The sequence below is a fragment of the Lygodium microphyllum genome, chromosome 8 (assembly GCF_053477565.2).
Source record: "Lygodium microphyllum isolate KBCC chromosome 8, Lygodium_microphyllum_v1.1.10, whole genome shotgun sequence".
NCBI classification, from domain to species: Eukaryota; Viridiplantae; Streptophyta; class Polypodiopsida; order Schizaeales; family Lygodiaceae; genus Lygodium; species Lygodium microphyllum.
In genome coordinates, this window is record NC_141142.1 from 469285 (window position 1) to 489329 (window position 20045).

Below are 20045 nucleotides of genomic sequence, written 5' to 3' on the forward strand. Positions count from 1 at the left end.
GGAAGGGTCTTCTTCTCCATGGGCATAAGAGAGTCTAGGTTGCTCTATCTGTTGAATAGGGGCTCTAAGGGAGGTTGGAAACTTCGCAGTTGTAGGGGAGGACTATACATGATGAAGCTTACTCTGGACAGGAGAAGACATTGTCTCTGCACTAGATTGCTTGGATTCCATGGCAGGAGACTGAGGGAAACCTAGGGTAGGTGAGATCTCAAGAGGGAAAGATTGAAGAGTTGATGGCCTTGTTGTCTCCTCCTCACTCTCTTTGTTGTCTATATATACCTTTCTTGCAGTCTGCTTTGTCCTAGCCATGAACTTGCTGAAAACTGAGACTAATTAGAACATTTAAAAACCATAACTAAGAAACCTTAAACCCCAAACAGAAACAACAAATATGGCATGATAGGAGAAAAGTGCAGGTTTGAAGTGAAGCTCCTCGCATCGTATTTATGGATGACTGATATGGCACAATAGGAGTAAAGCTCTTGTTGGAAATGAAGCACTTGTGCCGTATTTTCTGATGACATACGGATGACCGATACGGCATGATAGGAGTAAAGCGTTGGTTGGAAATGAGGTACTCGTGTCATATTTGTTGCTGACATACGGATGATCAATACAACGCGATAAAAGAAAAGTGTGAATTTGAAATGTTACTCCTCGTGTTGTATTTGCTAATGACATAAGAATGATCGATATGGGGTGTGATATGAGAAAAGTGCAGGTTTGAAATGTTACTCCTCGCGTCGTATTTGCTGATGAGATACGAATGACCAATACGGCGCGATAGGAGAAAAGTATGGGTCTGAAATGAAGCGCCATACAAATGATCAATACGGCGCGATAGGAATAAAGCACCATTTGAAAATGAAGTTTCTCACGTCATATTTGTGCATGACCGATAGGGCGCAAATACAGTGAAGCGTAGGTTTAAAAATCACCTACTCATGCCGTATTTGTGGATGACTGGTACAGGGCGATGCGACAATCGTTGATCTCGATGTTGCTGTGTATTCGCACTCGTGGATTCAAAAAGTGAGCCACGTAAGCTGGCATCGATCTTTTATACTTGTGGGCTAGGTGACACGTGGCACTATTTAATTGACTAGGGTTTGTGTGGACCATCCACATGGCTGTATACATGGCTTTCCATGTGGTGAATATTTTTCGATCTATATAAATAAGCGGTTAGGCATTTATGGTTTTTTTTGCAAATTATCAAACCTAGCTAGTGTTGAGGTCCACTTTCAGTGTGTCTTATGTCAATTTGTTTCATTTCGTGTCTTATGTCGCTTGCCCACTTTCGCGCCATATCGTAGATCCGCAAATACGAAGTGAGGAGGCATTGTTCATGAGGTCGGGTACACACTTTCGCATCGTATCGTGCTTTTACTCGTGTTTGAACCTAAGGATATTGCAAGCTCCCAAGAGTAGGTAAACCCTACTAAAAAAAGAAGAAGATTGTCATCAGGGTCAACAAGGGCCTTTGGTTGTGCTGCCTTCTCCCTTGAAATTCCCACAGCTTTCTCCCCTTGTTCAGCAGAGCAAGTGTGGGAATGCCTAGGAATTCTCCAATCAAAGGCAAGTAACCATTGAGGGTTTCTGGGTTGTCTCAGATCACAAAGGTATCTCCATTAGAAAGGCTCCTAAACTTTCTTCTTTAGAATGGCATGGAGTTATCTTATTACGGAACTGCAAAGGATATTTTCAACCCTGACTGGGATATTGACCATGTATTGTACTCATGTAAGAAGTTTTTCATGGAGAAGTTTGCTGAGTTTGAAAGTCTTGCATTTTCGGTAGTTGAAAAGAATGCAAAGGAATATGTTCACATACCTTTTGGGAACTCACCTTCAGAGAAGGCTTTGTTTTCAAGAAAGTGTACATCTCATTCTCTTGATCAATTTTGTACCTCAGATTTGTTTTGTTTTGCTCATTATAAGAAAAGTAGGCCAATGTCCAAAACAGCTGCATTCATTGCATTTACTCTTGTTAAATATCCTATTAAATTTGATGAACAAAAATTAGAGGGTCCAAAATTTTCCAGCTTTTGCCTTTTGGACAAGGTAGCAAATGACAAGGATGCATAGGAATGTTTGGACCCTGAGCAAGAAGCATATATTGCTAGCAAATTAGATGTTGCCCAATTCAAAGCTGAGACCATTATTGAAGAAAACCATGCAAATGCTGATCTTGTATGTGACTCTTCTTTTTATACTATTGCTTCACTTCCAACTTTCCCTATCAAGGACAAGGAATACATACTGCTAGTAGACATCCAAAGGCTCTTCAATCTTAGGGAGGATTATTGTTTAGCCATCATTGAAGAGGTTTCTGATGCTGCAAATGGCATTGTTGACATAAAAAATGAATCGAAAGAAGAGTTACTTAAACTTGACACCGAAATTACGGACAACAAGTTTATTGAAGCAAGGGATGCCCTTTCTCTTTGTTTTGTCAAATATTAATCGAAAGAAGAGTTACTTAAACTTGACACTGAAATTATAGACGACAAGTTTATTGAAGCAGGGGATGCCCTTTCTCTTACAGACGACACTGAAATTACAGATGACAAGTTCCACAGCCTTCAAGATCGACTTGGAATTTCCCATTTTGGAAAAGAAGAGTCGCAATATGTTAAAGAATTGGAAGATACCAATGAGGCACAATCATCAATTAACATATGGAATCCAACCAAGCTAGAGAATGATGAAAATCAATTGGTACTATTATCTTAAACTCTGTAAGACATACATTAATATGTTTGATTTCAACATTCATTTGACATTTATCTTTTTTTACAGTTGGAGATTGAAGATTTTGATAACTTCTTGGGACAGGGTAAAGGGACAAGAGTTGGTATTAGTTCACTGAAAGATGTTGCACTTGGCCATTACTTTGCAAGGATTGATCCGCATGTTTTCTTGGTATTTCATAACATCTTCTTAGAGGAAGCAACATGCCCTATACTATGTATCAAGGCACTTATAAGGCTACTTAGTTTCTTTGGGTTACAGTACAATGCACACAAATGTTTTTGGAGAAGACTATGGCAATTAGGATTTTTGGTTATGGTCCTAGTTTCTCTACTTCTAGAGTAGGAATACCTTCTGGCCCTCTCATCTCGGCCTAGTGCCCATCCATTGCCACTTGCCCATAGCCAGCATATGGCATCCCACCTATAGGTGTGTTTGCATGCCCGCATATCCAACCACTTGTGCCCTTTGCATGCACCCACCAATGTGACGCACCATTCATGTGCTACTCAACCCCTAGCTTTCTAACCCCTGGTGCTGTGCTTTGCGTGGCCTAGGTTTGGAGCACCCTAATTGACCCTTAACTCATGAAAGTAACAATTTTCCATCACCTAAGACATAACCAGCCTACCTCTTGCAATTTGTCAACAATGTACACTCCATTTTAGGAGCAATAATAAAACTTTCATGCAATCAAAATTGCTAATCACTTTATTATATTCTCCCATCTACATTAACAACCAAAAACCATCTACTAACATTTAAGTAAGTCTGTGCCAATGCCCCATTTCAGCTTCACTTGGTTTGCTAAATAGCAAACTGGAAAGAATCTTTGCAAGCTTTAAAAGTAGAAGCACTAAACACTATTTTCATATGAAACATGGGCATCTTACTCTACATTAGAGTTTGGCATACTCAAATTATTGAATCCTTGACTACACAACCAAATTAAGAAAATTAGCCTCCTCAAGTGGACAACTTCTAACAACCCATTAGAGACAAGCCATTTCTTTGAGAAGCATCCTTCAAGATTAGAACCCTAAAGATCAGCCACCATCGAGTGCAAGAGTGGCAAATGATACAAAGGTGAAAGGAAATGAGTTTGACTACTATAAAGTGAGCAACGTTAGGATATTAACACAACTATAAAGAAGTAGGAACTTTGACTTCGGGAATCGGCATGCATAAGCTAAGCTAGCCCACATTTCTTTCACGTGTCGTTTCTTGGAAACATCAATGTAGTAGCAATAATAGAATGTTTTCTTACACTTATTCACAAATTTTCTTTCGATTCATTCCAAGGTATCTAAAACTCTTTCAATGACGCTGAGCGAGGATAATTGTCTACGCCAGTGAATACTAGTGCTAGGTGCTCTGGAAAATGTCTTTAATTGCTTTATACATGACTCGATGTCCAAAAAAGAGGTTATTTGTACATCATCGTCTTTGCAGCGCAGAAAAATCTCCATCCATGGCCACAGCTACAGCAAAGTTGATGCTACTTTCATATCGATAGAACTCCTGCATCTCTGCAATAAGCATGGAGATTGGATGCTATCCATGGCTTTTGCTAAAAGTTGCGCTCATAGTTCATCCCTCACGGCATAGAAGGAAAATAATTTCCTCATTTAGGGCGCCCAAATGCCAATCTCTTTATATTCCAGATACAAAACCTTTATTCTCTCTGACAAAAGCCTTCTTCAACCACATTTGAGCCACAAGCAATTTCCAATCAGAGGTCTTGGCAGAGACGGCCAAAAACAGTAAGTACACAAGGCATTCCCACTGAAGTATCCATCATATAGACCATCTATTCTCTGGAGGTTCATAGATGAGCAACTCCGGCTTCAAAAACAAGCATGATAAAGCATACATTCCCCCTCAAGAACCCATGGTGTAGCCTAACAGAGAACCTGTAAAACGAACCTCGTTTATCTATTTGTGTTAAGCCCCAGGAAGTATGTAAAGGAGGTGACAGTGTACAGGATATGTAACCCATTATTTGGAAAACTAACTCTGGCTACAATAATGGAACTTCAGTAGGATACCTCAGTGCGTACCAAATGTTTCGTTACAAGGTTAGTGCGACCAACTTTAGTCTCTCGATGTAGTTGCCTTTCTATTGTAGTATGCCATCGTGCGCAGTGTGAGGACGACACATACAAGGGTCCCCAGGGCGGTCACACCCGTCATTATGAAGAAAGTAGACTGAAAACATCCAGTTGCCTTGCAAAGCAAGGTTTCCCCTGTGGATATGCCGATGTTTTGCTTCCTAGCTTGCTGATCATATAGTGCTCCGGCTACTCGGATTGATAAGATGTATTGCCCTAATGGTCCTGCACAAGCTAACACAGTGTAGAGGGTTCCAAGGGCTTTGAGGCCAAAGAGCTCGGACACGATCACTGCAGTAAGTGTGTATTGAGCTCCAAGGGACAAACCAGAAAGAATGGAACCGATATAGAGTGCACCCTTCACCCCCAAAGCAATGAGCAGGTTGGCCAGCACCAAGATTGCGATAGAGATACAGAAGAGAGCAGGCCGAGTTGTGAGCGAGGGGTATCTTGACCGGCCATCCATGCACATGTCTGAGAGAGATCCGGCCACAATGCGGCCAAAGAAGTTCCATATGCTCACTAGTGCAACCAGTGTGTTTATCTTGATGGTAGAATAGTTCTGTGAGTACCCTACCTGTGCCATGTTGTTGAGAAATGCCATCACGGCTCCCAGGCCACAGGTCAATGCGACGAAGAGTATCCAAAAGTCCAAAGACAATAAAGCTTGTGCAATGGAGTGATCCTCACCCCTCGGGGGATTAGGGGCCAGGACTTGTGCTTGGATCCATGCTTTGCAGGTTTCAATAAATGTGTGAGAGGCCGGTGGGCGCACTTCTTGACCGGAGGTATTATTCGGAGCTCCTGCGTGCTCATCATGATCGATTGACACAGGTGTTGGATTAAGAGTTGCAGAATCTCCCGCAGGCAACTCTAATCCCTTCTCCCTAGTAGATGCATCCGGATGCTTTAGTACTGCAATATGGTCTTCAGAGCCTTCTTTTTGGTTGTCTGTGAGTTGGATTTGAATCCCCGCAGCAGGCACTTGTTCTGATTCTCTAATCTCATCAATTCTTGGCTTGGTCATCTCGGACCACACCACCACCGCGAGAGGCAGACACATAATGGCAATCATGAGAGAAGTGAGAGCTGCAATGACTGCCCTGGAGAGGGATGGCATCACGTTCTCAACAACCAAGATGACCATGAGATACATTGCAAGCGTGAGCGCGACGCCCTGGAAGAAGCGCATGGTCTTTGCATCCCCCTCTTCGGGTGTGTCGTCGACATAGCGCATGAGGAACATGCAGAGCAGGGAGACAACCGAGGGGAGGACACCCGCGAGCAGGAGAAACGAGACAGGGTGGTCCCCGAACAGGGCATAGTAAATTTGGGGCAGGATGGCACCACTGAGGCCGTAGAAGCCCTTGACGAGGCCGAGGACTGTGCCGCGGCTGCGGGGGAAGTTGCGGAGGCAGACGACCATGACAGCCGTCTCTGGGAAGGTCTGTGCATTGGCGCCAATGGCGAGGAAGAGGCAGAGGTGCCAGATCCGGACCTTGTGCAGGGAGGAGAAGAGGCGGCCGGTTAGGCCAAGCCAGGCCATGAGGTAGCCGAACGAATTGAGCAGCGCTCCGACGGCCATGGTCCCGGAGGGCAGCCAGAAGTCATAGAGCAAGCCCGCGATGAAACCGACACCATCGCCAAGGCCCAAGAAGAAGGAGATGGTGTTGAGCTGCCTCTGGTCGAGCGCCAGGGACGTCTTGATGCTCTGCGAGTACACCGAGAAGTCGAAGGCCGCGCCCGCCGACGCCATCAAGTACATGCCCGCCACCATCACCAGCCATTTGCTGTCGATCACCCTCTTCACTATACTACTCCCGTTGCTCTTCTTCGCGAGGATTAATTGCGGCATTTTTGGCAGATGGTGGATGTTCAGCCACAGCTGCAGCTGCGTCCCAAGGGAGTAAGGCCTATCTACAAGCTGTATTCAGATACCAAAGAAAAGAGAGGGGGGGATTAATTACCAAGGACCAGTGTGTGGAGTCTTGAAGAGAGGGGGGGATTAATTACCAAGCACCAGTGTGTGTAGTCAAGACTCTTACTACTGACTAGAGTGAGTGAATCAGTATGTTTCTCTGCTGTCTCACTCAAAAGCGTTTCCAAAAACCGCTAAAGTATATCTATCGTCGTGTCAAAACAAAAAGATATTGCGCCTAGTAGGCCTAGTAGACTACTTGATGCTTGAAAGTTGATGTTGTTCTATAGAGTCGAACGTGATACACATGTCGTGCGAGCTTGATGGTAGGACCACACTAATCAGGAGGCACGCAGTCAATAAGACTGATTTCTAAATTAAATTAAAAAAGAAAACCCCCTGCCCACTGCCTACTGACCACTGTGAAGGGGAGCTGCTCGTACAATGGACCGTCTTACGTGAACTTTGAAATACAAACTTGAAGACGGACAAATTGGTCAATGGATGTCACATGATAAAAAATTTCCCCCTCACTCTCTTCAAGTAGACCCTAGTGTTTAATCCTAGAATTGACAAACCTGCAAAAGTCCCGGTTTGGGTTGAACTAACCTACCCACCCAGGAATATTTGGTCATTTGTTAGAACTCTGATATCCCCTTTAGGCAAACTTCTAGGACAAAGGCCTATGCAATTAATCAACCCTAGATGGTTTCCTCAATTGCTAATAGGGATGGATCTAAGTAAGGAATTACTAGATTTGTTGCTCATCTCATAGTCAGAAGGAAACATAACCAACAAACAAGCTCCATCCTACATAAATTTTCCTAATGCTTGTTTCAAGTGCATGAAAGTTGGCCACTTCATTAAGGACTACCTTGAGTTGAAGCTAAAGGATTCTATAGAGCCAAAGAAGATAAGAAGGCTTCCGAATAATCCATTAAAAAGGTAAAAAGAACTCTAACCAAAACCAAAGTAACAACCAGTCATAAGCAACAATCAAAAGGAAGACAATAGTATAGAAGACACACAAAAGAAAGATAATACAATGACAACTTTAATAAGAATACTAAAAGAGGGTCTTGAAAACTTGGGGATAGTGATAGCAACCCATTATCTAAGAACAAGGAGGGGTCAATAGAAGGGGAAAACAAAAAATAAACACCACTAATGAATACTTGTGAATTTTTTTCTCTTAATTGTAAAGGCCTCATTGATTCTAGGGAAGGGCTAGGATCATAAAGAGTTGGATTAAAGACTTGGAAACAATTTTCATCCTCTACCTATAAGAGGTGAAATTCTCTTAAGAATATCTAATTGAAAACCTCATAGTAATTAACCAAGCTTTTGAATGGATCTTCACTCAACACAATCATAATAGAGGAGTAGTAATAGGTATTAGCACTAAAATAAAAATATAATTTGCAAATCTTCTATTGACCCAGATAATATGGGCAATAGTTCAATTTAAAGAAATAGAAGAAATTGTTGCAGTGCCCATCTATGCCCCATGTACATCACATGAAACGATCTCTCTATGGAATTCACTACTGCAAATTCGATGCCCTATAATTCTTATAGGTGACCTCAATATGGTTGAATATATTAAAGACCAGTTTCTCATGAGGGGTCAAGTTACCTCAAGTAATGAAAAATCAGCTTGGATTAATTATGTCTCCTTCCATGGGTTGATAGATGTGAGGTAATAAAAAAATATGGGAACATAGCAACCTCAAAGGAGGAGAACCAAGAAACAACAAAATTATTTTACAAAGAAATCTTCTCACCTCCTGAGGAACCATCTTAGGAGGTAATGTTAGCCAAAGCTAGAATTGCATGAATTCGACCCCTGCCCCCGCCGCCCCACCCCCCCCCCCCCCCCCAAGCTCAATATCCCAAATACTCAATTAAGACCTCATTGAGATAGAAATAGGGGATACAATAGACTATCTTGCCAATGGACAAATTCCTAGTCTTGATGGAGTATCCAACAAGTTTTACCAAGAATTGAAGCTCCCCCTCATACAACCATTGTTGTAGGTGTGGAGAGAGTCGATAAGGTTTGTAGCCTTACCCATAGACATAAACCAAGGAGTTATCAAATTAATACATTAAAGAGATAACAAAAACTCCCTCTCTAACTGGAGACCAATTACTTGTCTCTAGGGAGATACATCCTTGACTCTATTGTTAGTTTGTGGTGGGAAGGTTTTGAATTTGCTCAAAAAATAAAATGGGACTTCATGTTTTTCAAAGTAGACTTTGACAAAGCATATGATAGGCTTGATTAGTGCATTATACTAGAGTCTCCTCAAGATATGGGTCTTGAAAAAAGGTTCATCACCTAGGTGAGTACACAATTTTGTAATGCAACTACTAAAATAGCAACCAATGCTAAGACTTCAGCCCTTTTCCTCTCTTAGATGATAGAAATATCATACATGGTTGTCCATTAGTCCCTCTACTATTTGCAATTTCAACATATGCTCTAGGGTGGTTAGTTGAATATGAAATTGAAGATGGAATTCTAATAAGACTAGAATAACAAGCCTATGGTTCTCACCCCATTTGCTAATGAGAAAAATGGAACATCAAATAATGACCCCTCATTCATATGCTCATTCTGGACAAAGTCTTTTGTTAAGCCTCAGGTGTGGGAGCTTTCGCTCAACCGCCAAGACCCTCGGACCGCTTATTCTTTCAAGCGTTTCAAGCGAGCTCTCATGGCTATCTCTCACCTAGCCGATGCGCCGTCGATCCAATGAGTGTAGTGAGCTTACCTTGATGCTCAATCGAGTACCCTCCTCTCTCTTGCACTCCGGTAGCTCCACGATCCTAGATGCCAGCTCAAGCATCCTCAAGCCTCCTCCATCTCCAAGCTCCATCCTCCATAGCCGCGCGCGCAAGAGAAGAGAAGAGAAGAAGAGGAGAGGAGATGGTGAAGAGCTTCACCCTCTTGATCCCTCACTCTCACACACACTCACTTCCTCACACTCTCACTCCCTCTCTCAAGAGCACACACAAGCAAGAAGGAGAGAAGAAGAGAGGAAGAAGAGGACTCCTTTTGTCACACACCAAAGAATGAGCTTCTCATTCACTTTTCAACTTTATATACATGCCCTAATTTCCATGGGCGGTCATCCCCCTTTTTTACATGGCCGGCCATTAGCCTAGGCCCCTTTTCTCTCATTGTCCTTCTATCTTCCTAGCTTCCTTTCCACCGCTTGTCTACATTTACAAATTGCACGGGTGAGAGCCCGATGCTCTTTTACAAGATTTCAGGGTACGCCTTTTTATTTTAAAATGCGCCTTTCCCCTTTTGCATTTCCCTTGGACTTTTAAGGTTGCCCTTGCGCTTTTGGTCTTTTTTCCTCTTCTTTCTTCAGTCGGGCTACCTTTTTTTCCGCCTTTGCCCTGCGTCTTTTCCACTTTCTTTTACTTTTTTCTTTTGCTTTCTTCGTGTTAGGGTTAACATTACCCCCTCCTAGACGAGTGCCAGTCCCATGGCATTGTGGTGGGAAGTAGTGGAATAGATGATGCTATTGCTAGGTGTAACTGGTGGGCAGATGACACTGAGGCTTGTGAATGAGAAGTGATGGAGTTTGATGATGATGACCAGGAGAGATTTCGGCGTGCTTTAGGTTTCCTGATGATTGGTGGCATCTTTCTCATTGTTTGGACACCCTTATGGAGCCGGTCATCTTTTGAGTATCTAAAACGCTTGAAACAATAAGCAATCCCTTAGGAGGATGGTATTGGAGGGATTTATTCTGGAGAAACCCTCCGAATGTTGTTTGCCTTGAAAAGCCGTGGCCTGGGCTGAAAGCCCTTGTCGGGGGGTAGAGGATCTTCAAATTTGAGTTGGAAGTCTTCAGGCTTGTGGTGTTAATAAGCGATCCGTAGATCTTGAGGCGGTGGGCATGGATCATCGGACGGTGAGGTTCCAAAATCTATGCCAATGGCAGCCCATCTCGAGGTTTTCCTTCTGCTTGATTTGGTTCAGTCATGGCAGCCATTAGTAGGCGGATGACTGGCAACATGAAATCCGTTGAGCCATTGAAACGTTCACAGCGAAGCTCCTGAAGTTGCTGTAATGGGGTCATGTCCGACTCCTGGAAAAATTCCTTGTCATTGGAGGATGTAGTAGATGATCCCCTTCAACCCAACATCCCGTTCTTGAAACATGAACATAGCATGCAGGGAAAGTTGTGCACTTCCTAGGGGGTGTGTCTGTCTCATTGTGTAGTGCATGGTGTCCGTGCCAGTGGAACTGGGAGATGGGTCTAACCTTGGGCAAGCCCTTGGTAATGTCCTACACTTGAGGACCCAGTTCGTGCTTTGTTGGTGGTGCAGTGCAAGTCTTAGGGTGGCAGGTCTGAACGTCCTGCCCTTGATGTGCCCTAAGTGTGAAGTGGGGGGGGGGCTAGGGAGGGTCCTAGGTGCGGTGATTGTGGTGTGTCTTTCCGTCCTTTTTTTTCTCTCTTTTTTTAAAAAATAAATATAATAGCATGAGGAGGCGTATACATGGAGGCAAGCGGTACAAGGGCATGACAGGAGTTCACTCCTCGTCATCTGAATAGTGAGTAGGGGTTGGTGGAGGGCAGGGGGCCTTATTAAGGAATTTTCGACTCAACAAGTAGCCTTTGATGTGGAGGCGGGTTCTGAGGGTGGTGGTAGAAAGGAAGGGGTGGTTGCACTGGGTGAATTTGCTGTCGTTCATGTCTTCGAGTAGTGCACCACAGAAAGATGGCAAAAGAGAAGCACGCATCATGAGGCGAGTCATGGTGTTGCTGTCTATGGCGTTGGGGTCAAAATAGAGGGGTGGGAGGTGGCGTTCTTGGGGTGCGGGCTCTTGGTGGACTAGGATCCTAATTAACCTAAGATAATTACAAGTGGTGATGAATGCGGGGTCGGGGCAAGAGGTGAACTCGCTAAGAAATTTATCTATAGAGCTATATAAGTCAGGGAGGGTGAAAAGAAGGGCGTTTCTATGGGAGGTGCTATTGGTATTATAGATGATGGGGAAATCGAACCTGCCGTGGATGGACGGATTGAAGTCTACCCCTACCCTTCGAGGATACGGCATAAAAGTGGGGTCGTTTCTCTCTAAAGGGAGGGTGTTGCAAAATGCCATCCACACTTCCAGGTTGACGTAAAAAATGTGTCTCCTCCAGATGGGTTGGCAATTATAGCCTTCCACTGATCTAGGTACCTGGAGGACTTTATCTTGCCAAAACTCGTGGTCCTTGGCTCCCCAAGCAGTTGGGTGAGCCTCACGCTCCGCTAACCACTTGGCTTTGAGCCTTGCCCCCATGGCAATGACATCCTCCACCAGTTGAATGGGAAGTACCCTATTTAAGGCAGTGGGAAACTCAAAGCGCAAGTCGAAGGGGTCGCGGTTATTCTCCTGCTATTCCCAGATAATCAATTCGGCACAGAATTCAGCAGGGGAATCTTGGGTGCGCAGTAGGAGAGGGGCAGGCTGTCTTGGGACAGGTCTGGCATTCAGCTTTCTTCTTGCCTTCTCCACCATCTCTTTCCTACGGTTGGTTTGGGCCGCTCTTCTCTCGGCAGATGTATCAGGGGGCTGCACTTTGGCTTGTTGTGGTTGAGGGGGTGGTGGGACGTATTCCTCCTCCTGAGGTCCCAGATCGAGCTCCGGTTCACCCCCTTCTGCTTGCTCGTCTTCTTGTGTTTTTTCCTCTGTGAAACCGAGGTCATCTATCTCCTACGCCATCAAGCCTACCTGTGCAAGATATCTTCTCTACTCTTCTAGGCTCTGCGGCGGGCCTCCTAGCTGCAGCGGCACGTGCAAGCCTGTTGTGAGAGCTCTACGCGCAACGGTTAGTTTCCTTTGCATCTGATCATTGGCTTCATCTCCTTCTGGTCTGGTGGCGTGGAGCAGCGTATTAAGAAAGGTGTGCTGCTGGGCTATCATGGAGAGCTGGGCCGCTTCTGCCTGATTCTCAGCCAGCACCCTGTCTCCTTCGACCTTGGCTAGCCAGCGTGCTAAGTCCTGTACTCTATGCTCATTATGATCGGACAATTCTTTTGCCCTTCTTTCCATATCTTCCAGGCTCTCCCCCTGATGGAGGGTCATTGCCATGAGTTGTTGCTGCTGGGTCTCGAGCTCACGGTGCAGGCGGGACTGCTCCTGGCGTTCCTCTGTGATTTGCGCATTGAGCTGGTCTAGCTTCACCTGCATCCTTCGCACCTGTTCTGCCCTTAATTGGTCCAGCTCTACAGCCTCCTGTCTGATTTTGTCAAGCTGGCTTTGCGCTTCCATGTTGACTGCAGATAACTGATCATTTTTGCACCAAAGGTGGGCATTCGTTTCCCTCTCCCCGTTGAGACGCTCCATCAAGATTTTTCTTCTTTCCTCCCAGGCAGCATCACGTTCCTTCAGGGCTTTTAGTTCTTGCGCCTCCTTAGTGTTGGCTTCCTCCCTGAGCATAGCGATTTCCCTTTGATATTCTGTTATCTGCTTCATTCTTTCCAGCTGAAGGGCGGCTTGTGATTATCGTTCTGCTGCCAGCTTCTCCACGGCTATTCTCCTCTCCTGTCTAGCCCTTTGCAACTGCGCGAGCAGCTCCTTCACGTACTCGTCCTATTGGCCTGCTGGAGGTGGGGGGTGGGGCATGGTCGTAGTGGTGGCGACCTCTTCTACTTTTTGCATTTTCAGTTCCGACCTTGGCTCCAGTTCGACCGTGGTTGCCCTTTTGGCTCCTGAAGTTGGGATGGCCATGGCCGCTTTCCTTGCCAGCTCCCTTTCCACCAGAAACTACAGCTAGGTGACCACATTGCTCTCGTTGACTTTTGGGGTGTGCCCCCGGGTGGCGGTGGCAAGGGGTATCATCATGATAGGGGTGGCTTGCATGGGTGGTATGAGGAGAGGGGAAGCTGGCCTGATTAGGTCCTTTCCTTTTCCTTCTGCAGGGGGCAGGGGCGCAATTTCCGACACACCAGTACTGGAACCGGGTGCCTCAGGTTGGTGCGGACCCTCTGCTCCTTCCTCATCTCTTCTTTGCTGTTCCTCGATGGAGCGACGGGTTGCCAGCTCCAATTCTTCCTCTTCCTTCCTTCTCAGCTCCTCCTCGGCCTTCTTTTTTCTTTCCTCCTCATCCCTTACCGACTCCCTTTGGGCCCATTCCAGATCTTCCTTCTCTTTCTTCTTTCGCTCCTCCTCTCTTTTTCCATGTAGGGCCTTAGTTCGTTGTTCCGCCTTCCTTTGTGGTGTAGCCTGGGGTTCTCCCTCCTCATCGGTGTCTGTTTTCGTTTCATCAGACGACCTCTATTGCTCTTCCGCGTGAGGCTGGGACTGTGACGGTGATTCGCCACTTTCCTCGTCACCTCCCTCTTTGTCTTCTCCTGCTTGTCCCTGCCCTATCGCTTCTTGAATGATTGTTGTAAGGACACCTCCAAACCCTATGGTGGAGGCCTTGGAGGATGAGGCTTTGCGGGTCGATCGGGATGACGGGGACTCTCTTGCCACGGCTCTTCCTCCTGTCGCCAGGGCCTTTGCCGAAGCCTCAATTGTCTTTCTTACGAACCCATTGAGGTTCACCTCGTCCAACGATTGCGCCGCGATGCTATCGAGCAGAGGTACATTGATTCGGATCATAATGCTGTTGTACCTTTGGCTTGAGAACAGGGCGTGCACCATCTTTGCATGCAGCTGAATTTCTTGGTTGGGAATGTCCGCCAGGCTAATTCGGTCATTGGTGTGAACCTTCACTTTATCCATCCCCAACATGGCATAGATGTCTCTTTTTGGCTTCCTTTCCACCTTATTTGGTAGCCCTAGTGCCCTTTCCACCAGCTCGGGGGTTAGCTCGATCTACACCTGTCTAGTAGCTTCCTTGTCACGCACCGTGATGGTGCCCCTGTTTTTGTTGAAGGTACGCAAGAAATCAGCGCACAGGGTGTAGTTTATCCTCCGGCCCACTGCATCAAGGTACTTCTGTAGGTGGCACTGCTCTATAATTTGACGTACCGCCAGCTCCTCGATGACTACGTCTTCCAGGTTGAATACGTGGCGGAACTTTAACTGGATGAAAGCTCTTGTTTCCACCGTGAGGTCGTACTTTACTTGTTCTTCCTCCGAGAAGGGGAGCTTGCCTGCTTTGTCCTGGCTTGCCATGGTCGCCACTTGCACATTTAGCCATTTCCCTCTTTAGTATTTTTTGGCAACTAATTTGCTGGACGATCAAAAGCATAGCAGATTTTATTGCCCATAGCCTTAACTTTTCCTTTCAGACTTCTATCACCTCCTTTTATATTGCATTTCAATTTTGAGCGTTTCACACTTGGTTTACTTTTTAGATTTTATTTCGTTTATCCCCTTACTGCCCCTTCCCCCTTTTGGAAAAGAAGAATCCGTCCCAGGATTGGAGGTTGTGGGGCCAAGGCGTTCATGTTTATTTGTGTAGGAGCTAAAAGTAGAAGTTGGGGTTATATTCCAATTGTGCAGCGCAGTCCAGGTCACAGGGTTGAATGCCTACATGTGTGATGTACGTGAGGACATCTGTGAGCAAATCACCGGAGTCGACCCGACTTGCGATGTGGAGCTCTTCCTCTGTTAAGAGGCGGTCGAGATAGGGGTGCCCTAAGATATGATCGTCCATGGGCCGACCCCGAAGAGTGGTTAACACTCTATACAAGGTAGGCATGACATAGGTGGGATCATACTCGGCCATTTTGATGGCTCGGTGTTGTTCGGTGTTGGTCATTATGCGACATCCATCGACTTCCCATTGCAACCTAAGAGCGTACCACTGCTTCAAGAAGGGTGATCCCGTATCCGCCAGGTGGGATAACCTTGCGCTCTCTTGGTGAGTGATGGTAGACGTTGTCCATGGGTCAAATGACGTGATGAGGTGTTGCTTAATGGCTTGCTCTTTGGAGACCTCGCTAGCGAGCAACTCAGCGGCAAAGTGAGAAGCTTGTGCAAAGGCGAATTCAAAAGTCTCCCAAGAGCAAGGCATATTGCGCACATCTGTTGCAAAGGGTTCTGCTAATAGACCCAAGTCCAGGCGGTCATAGTTGAGGGCCAGTGCAACAAAGGTGGCATTGAGCTGTTTGATGCAGTCCACCACATCATCTCCAGTGTCCTCTGCAAGGTCAGCGGCCAGTGTTAGAAATGACTTTCATTCATAGGAGGGATTAAGGCCGACGGGTGGTTGAGGTTTGCTGGAACTGGAGGTTTTGAGAGTACAGAGTTGCGGCTGGGGGTCTGTTTGAGTCGGCAACCTGGCTGTTGGCAAGATGGATGGGTCGGGTTTGATCTTAGCAGTTATGCTACTACAATCAGCTAGGCTGCGGAGCGGTAGGTTGAGTTGGTTGGATGATGCCACTTGTGGTGATGGCCATTGTTTGGGCCGATAGGCGTGTGTGACTCTCTTGGTTGACAGGTAGAGGGGTCGGATGAGTGGGGTGAGCACTGCGATTCATGGTCTTGAGGCGTCGGGGGACAAGGACTGATCAGACTTGAGGTCGACATAGAACTAGTGCTTTTGGCAGTTGGGATTTTAGGGATCCACAGCGAGGCATTCCCCTCATAGTAGCCTTGTGCACGCATGAGGATTTTAGGGACCCATATTTGTTTAATCACGCGACACTTGCGGTGATGGCGTCTTGGTTTCCTAGATTTAGATTTGTAGGTCTTATGCAGACATGCGCGTCTAGTTCTAGGCGGTTCTCGAGGCTGTTTAGGTACCCATTGCAAGTGAGGCTGTTGGGGTTTTGCTTTGGGTACTGCGGCCTGTGGTTTATGGGGATCTGGGTGCGGCAGATATGCATGACCCCCCTCCTTAGTCCTACCTATGGCTATTTCTATCGGTGGCCCTGTGAGCGGTGATAGGGTTACGAGGCCCTTGCTGAAAGTCGTGACAATACGCACGTTGCCGATCGTTAAGTGGATGCGCTGTGACTCATAATCAACATTGCAGTGAGTTTGCTTTTTAAAGGTTCGCCCCAGCAATGACTCTGTCCTTGTATCCATGGAACTTAGGAACACGTAAAATAGCATGGGGATAGTTTCAGACTCGATAGAAATAGCGACTCGCGAGAAGGGGTAGGATTGAGCCCAGTATGGGCTTAATTTGGCTGTTGTGGGATAGAAACGATGACTCGGCATGTGCCGAGAAGGGGTAGGATTGAGCCCCGTATGGGCTTAATTTGGCTATTGTGGGATGAAGTATTGGCTTGCCGAGCTGGATCCAATACTTGTGCGTTAAAACATTGAAATCCGCCCCCCATCAATCAGGGCGTTGAAGGAGCACGTTTGCTTGGCAGTGACCGTGACACGGAGGTAGGCGGGCTCTACAGGCTCCTCCTCATTCTCGTAGATTTTCGTAATTGTGGCTACTCGTATTTTGACGGATGGTTCCACCATTGGTGGCTCATGCAAAGGATGAGTGGGCGGGTAGTACTTCTTGACACGGCTGCCATCGAAGAAGCCCATTCCTTCACCATCCAGTGTCTCAAGCTCGACATTACTAGTTTGGCTGATTGCCTGGACCTTGAAGGGTCCGAGACCTCTGAATTTCATCTTTTGCTTATGTCCTTTAACTGAGTAGAGAGCACTAGGTCACCCTACTCAAACTCCCGTTGCTTGACATGTTTGTCAAACCAGCTTTTGTGTCAGGCTTTCTCGCAGATAAGTGCGTGGGTGGCTAGAAGACGAATCTCTGATAGGCGTTTCAGCTCAACCAAGCGTTGCGTCCATGCTTCCTTCCCTTTCCACCATTCTTGGAGCACTATCCTCATGCTAGGGACGAAGAATTCTAATGGGAGAATGGCTTCAGTCCCATAGGTCAGCCTAAAAGGTGTTTGACCGATGACTGTTTTATAAGCTGTTTGGTAGGCCCACAAGGCTGCCATCAACTTGTTATCCCAGTCGCTTCGTGAGGCTGAGACCACTTTAGTCAGGACATTGATGAGAATTTTGTTGGTTGATTCCGCCTGGCCATTAGCCTGAGGGTAGTATCGTGAGGATTTGCGATGAATGATAAGAAAGGCGGATAGGAGATGGGCTATCACTTCGTTGATGAAGTGCGTTCCCTGGTCGCTAACCAGTTTGATGGGGCAACCAAAGCACGAGATTACTTGCTCCCATAAGAACTTGGTAGTCGTCCTAGTATTGTTTCTCCGTGTGGCTCTCGCCCCTGCCCATTTGGTGAGGTAATCCGTGGCCACCACGATGTACTTGGCTTGTGAGTATTGCGCCGCGGGACTAATGGGTCCTATGAAGTCAATCCCCCATTTTTCGAAAGGTTGGCGAGCAATAACAGGGGTTAACTCCATCTGATCCTTACGAATCGGGACTTTTGTTCGTTGGCACTTGTCACAATGCTTGACGAATTGTGTAGCATCGTGGAAAAGTGTGGGCCACCATAGCTGGGACTGCAGCACCTTCCGTGCTATCGTGTCTCCACTAAAGTGTCCTCCTGCAATACCGTTGTGCGCCTCTGAGAGCACATCGTGCATCTCATGCTCACATATGCACCTACGTAGCAATCCGTCTTGCCCTAGCCTATAGAGTTGGCCTGCAATCAGCTGGTACGGCTGGATTTTCAGGATCAAGTGACTAAGCCGTGCCCATTCTATTGGTCGTTCGGGCAGCCCACGCTTGAGCACTTGGACTATGTCATCTGCCCAGTATGGTGTCAGATCGGCCCAGAATAGGTCTCCTTCGCTGGACAGATGGAATAAGTGGCTGTCCGGTAGCTCGTCCATGATGCCTTGTCCAGCGGCTTCTCCTGTGGGTATACGGGACAAATGATCAGCCATGTAATGTTGTTTTCCCTTCCGTACCACCACGGAGAAATCAAACTCTAGGAGCAGGAGAAGCCATCGAGCTATACGTCCTGTAGCACAAGGTTTGTTCACTAAATAGAGCAGGTCTTGATGGTCTACGAAGAAGGTGAAGGGGGTGGCCAACAGGTAATGCCGGAACTTCTTCACGGCGAACACCATGGCTAATCCCTCCCTTTCCATTGTCAAATAATTCATCTCTATCTCAGTGAGTTGCCTGCTAGTAAAACTTACTGGGTAATCTACGTTATGCTCACCAGGTTGGCACAACACTGCCCCCACGGCAAACTTAGAGAGGCGTCAATGTGTACGTGGAAAGTAATGGTCTAGTCTGGGGCTTGTAGAATAGGTGCCGTTGTTAGAGCCTTTTTCAATTCTTCATACGCCCGTTGGCATGCTTCGGTCCACTCAAAGACAATTAGCAGCTTGTACAATGGCCTAGCGATCAGCGTGTAGTTCAATACAAACCGTCGATAGTATCATGTGTGACCTAAGAAGCATTGAACTCCCCTGTAATTACTTGGGGGTGGAAGGTCAACGATAACTTTGACCTTCGAGAAGTCCGTGGCAATGCCGTTCTTTGACACCACGTGTCCTAAGATGCATCCGTGCTTCACCCAAAACTGACATTTCAAGGGGTTCATGGAGAGACGGTATAAGCGACACCGTTCAAAGACCACGCGGAGTTTGTCTAGGTGTTCAATCCAGGTCGAATGGACACACAGGTCATCCACAAAGACCTCCAACTGCTTGCGAAGCATGTCCTTGAATATGGTGCACATAAGGCGTTGGAAGGTGGCGGGGGCATTGGTTAATCCAAAGGGCATGACTACATACGCAAAGACGCCCCACTCAGTGGCGAAGGCGGTCTTGTGCCTGTCTACAGGATGCACTTGCACCTGATTGTACCCCGAGAAGCCATCCAGGAAACTATAGGCTTCCTTACCTGCCACTCTCTCAAGCATGTGCTCGGTGTATGGCAAGGAGTAGTTGTCTCTCTTTGTAGTAGCGTTCACCTTCTTGTAATTGACGCACACTCGAATCTTGCCGTTTTTCTTCATCACAATGACTATGGGTGACACCCAGTCTGTGTGCTCAATTTCGTAAATGAATCCAGCTCTCATCAGCTTGTCGATTTCCTCCTTGATAGCATGAGCGTGCTTTGGATTCATGGGGTACGGTCGCTGCTTGTCCGGCGTTGCATCCGATGTCATGGGTATGTTGTGAGTCACAACACTCGGATCTACCCCTCGTAGCTCATCTAAGGACCAAGCAAATAGGTCTATGTACTCCCGAAAAAGAGTGACAAGACTGGACTCTTCTTCAGTAGTCAAGTCCTCGACAATGAACACTGGTCGGGGTACTTCCCCTTCCAGGGCTAGGTTTACCTCCTTGACCTTGGCTGGCCCTTCGATTGGTTTGCTGGTTTGCCCTTGGCACTTAGCACTTAGC

At 46.5% G+C, this 20045-nt stretch overlaps 1 protein-coding gene across 1 annotated transcript; it reads right to left on the reverse strand.

The window, feature by feature from the left end:
• Positions 1-4128: 4128 nt before the first annotated feature.
• LOC148031878 (protein NUCLEAR FUSION DEFECTIVE 4-like) lies at positions 4129-6956 on the reverse strand. The gene has a single exon (XM_087682446.1). It carries the CDS (start codon positions 6717-6719, stop codon positions 4848-4850), a length of 1872 nt encoding a protein of 623 aa, XP_087538572.1. The 5' UTR covers positions 6720-6956; the 3' UTR covers positions 4129-4847.
• Between the last annotated feature and the right edge of the window lie 13089 nt (positions 6957-20045).

Coding starts and splice junctions, on each gene's coding strand:
- LOC148031878 (XM_087682446.1), bottom strand. CDS start 6,719: ATGCCGCAATTAATCCTCGCGAAGAAGAGCAACGGGAGTAGTATAGTG.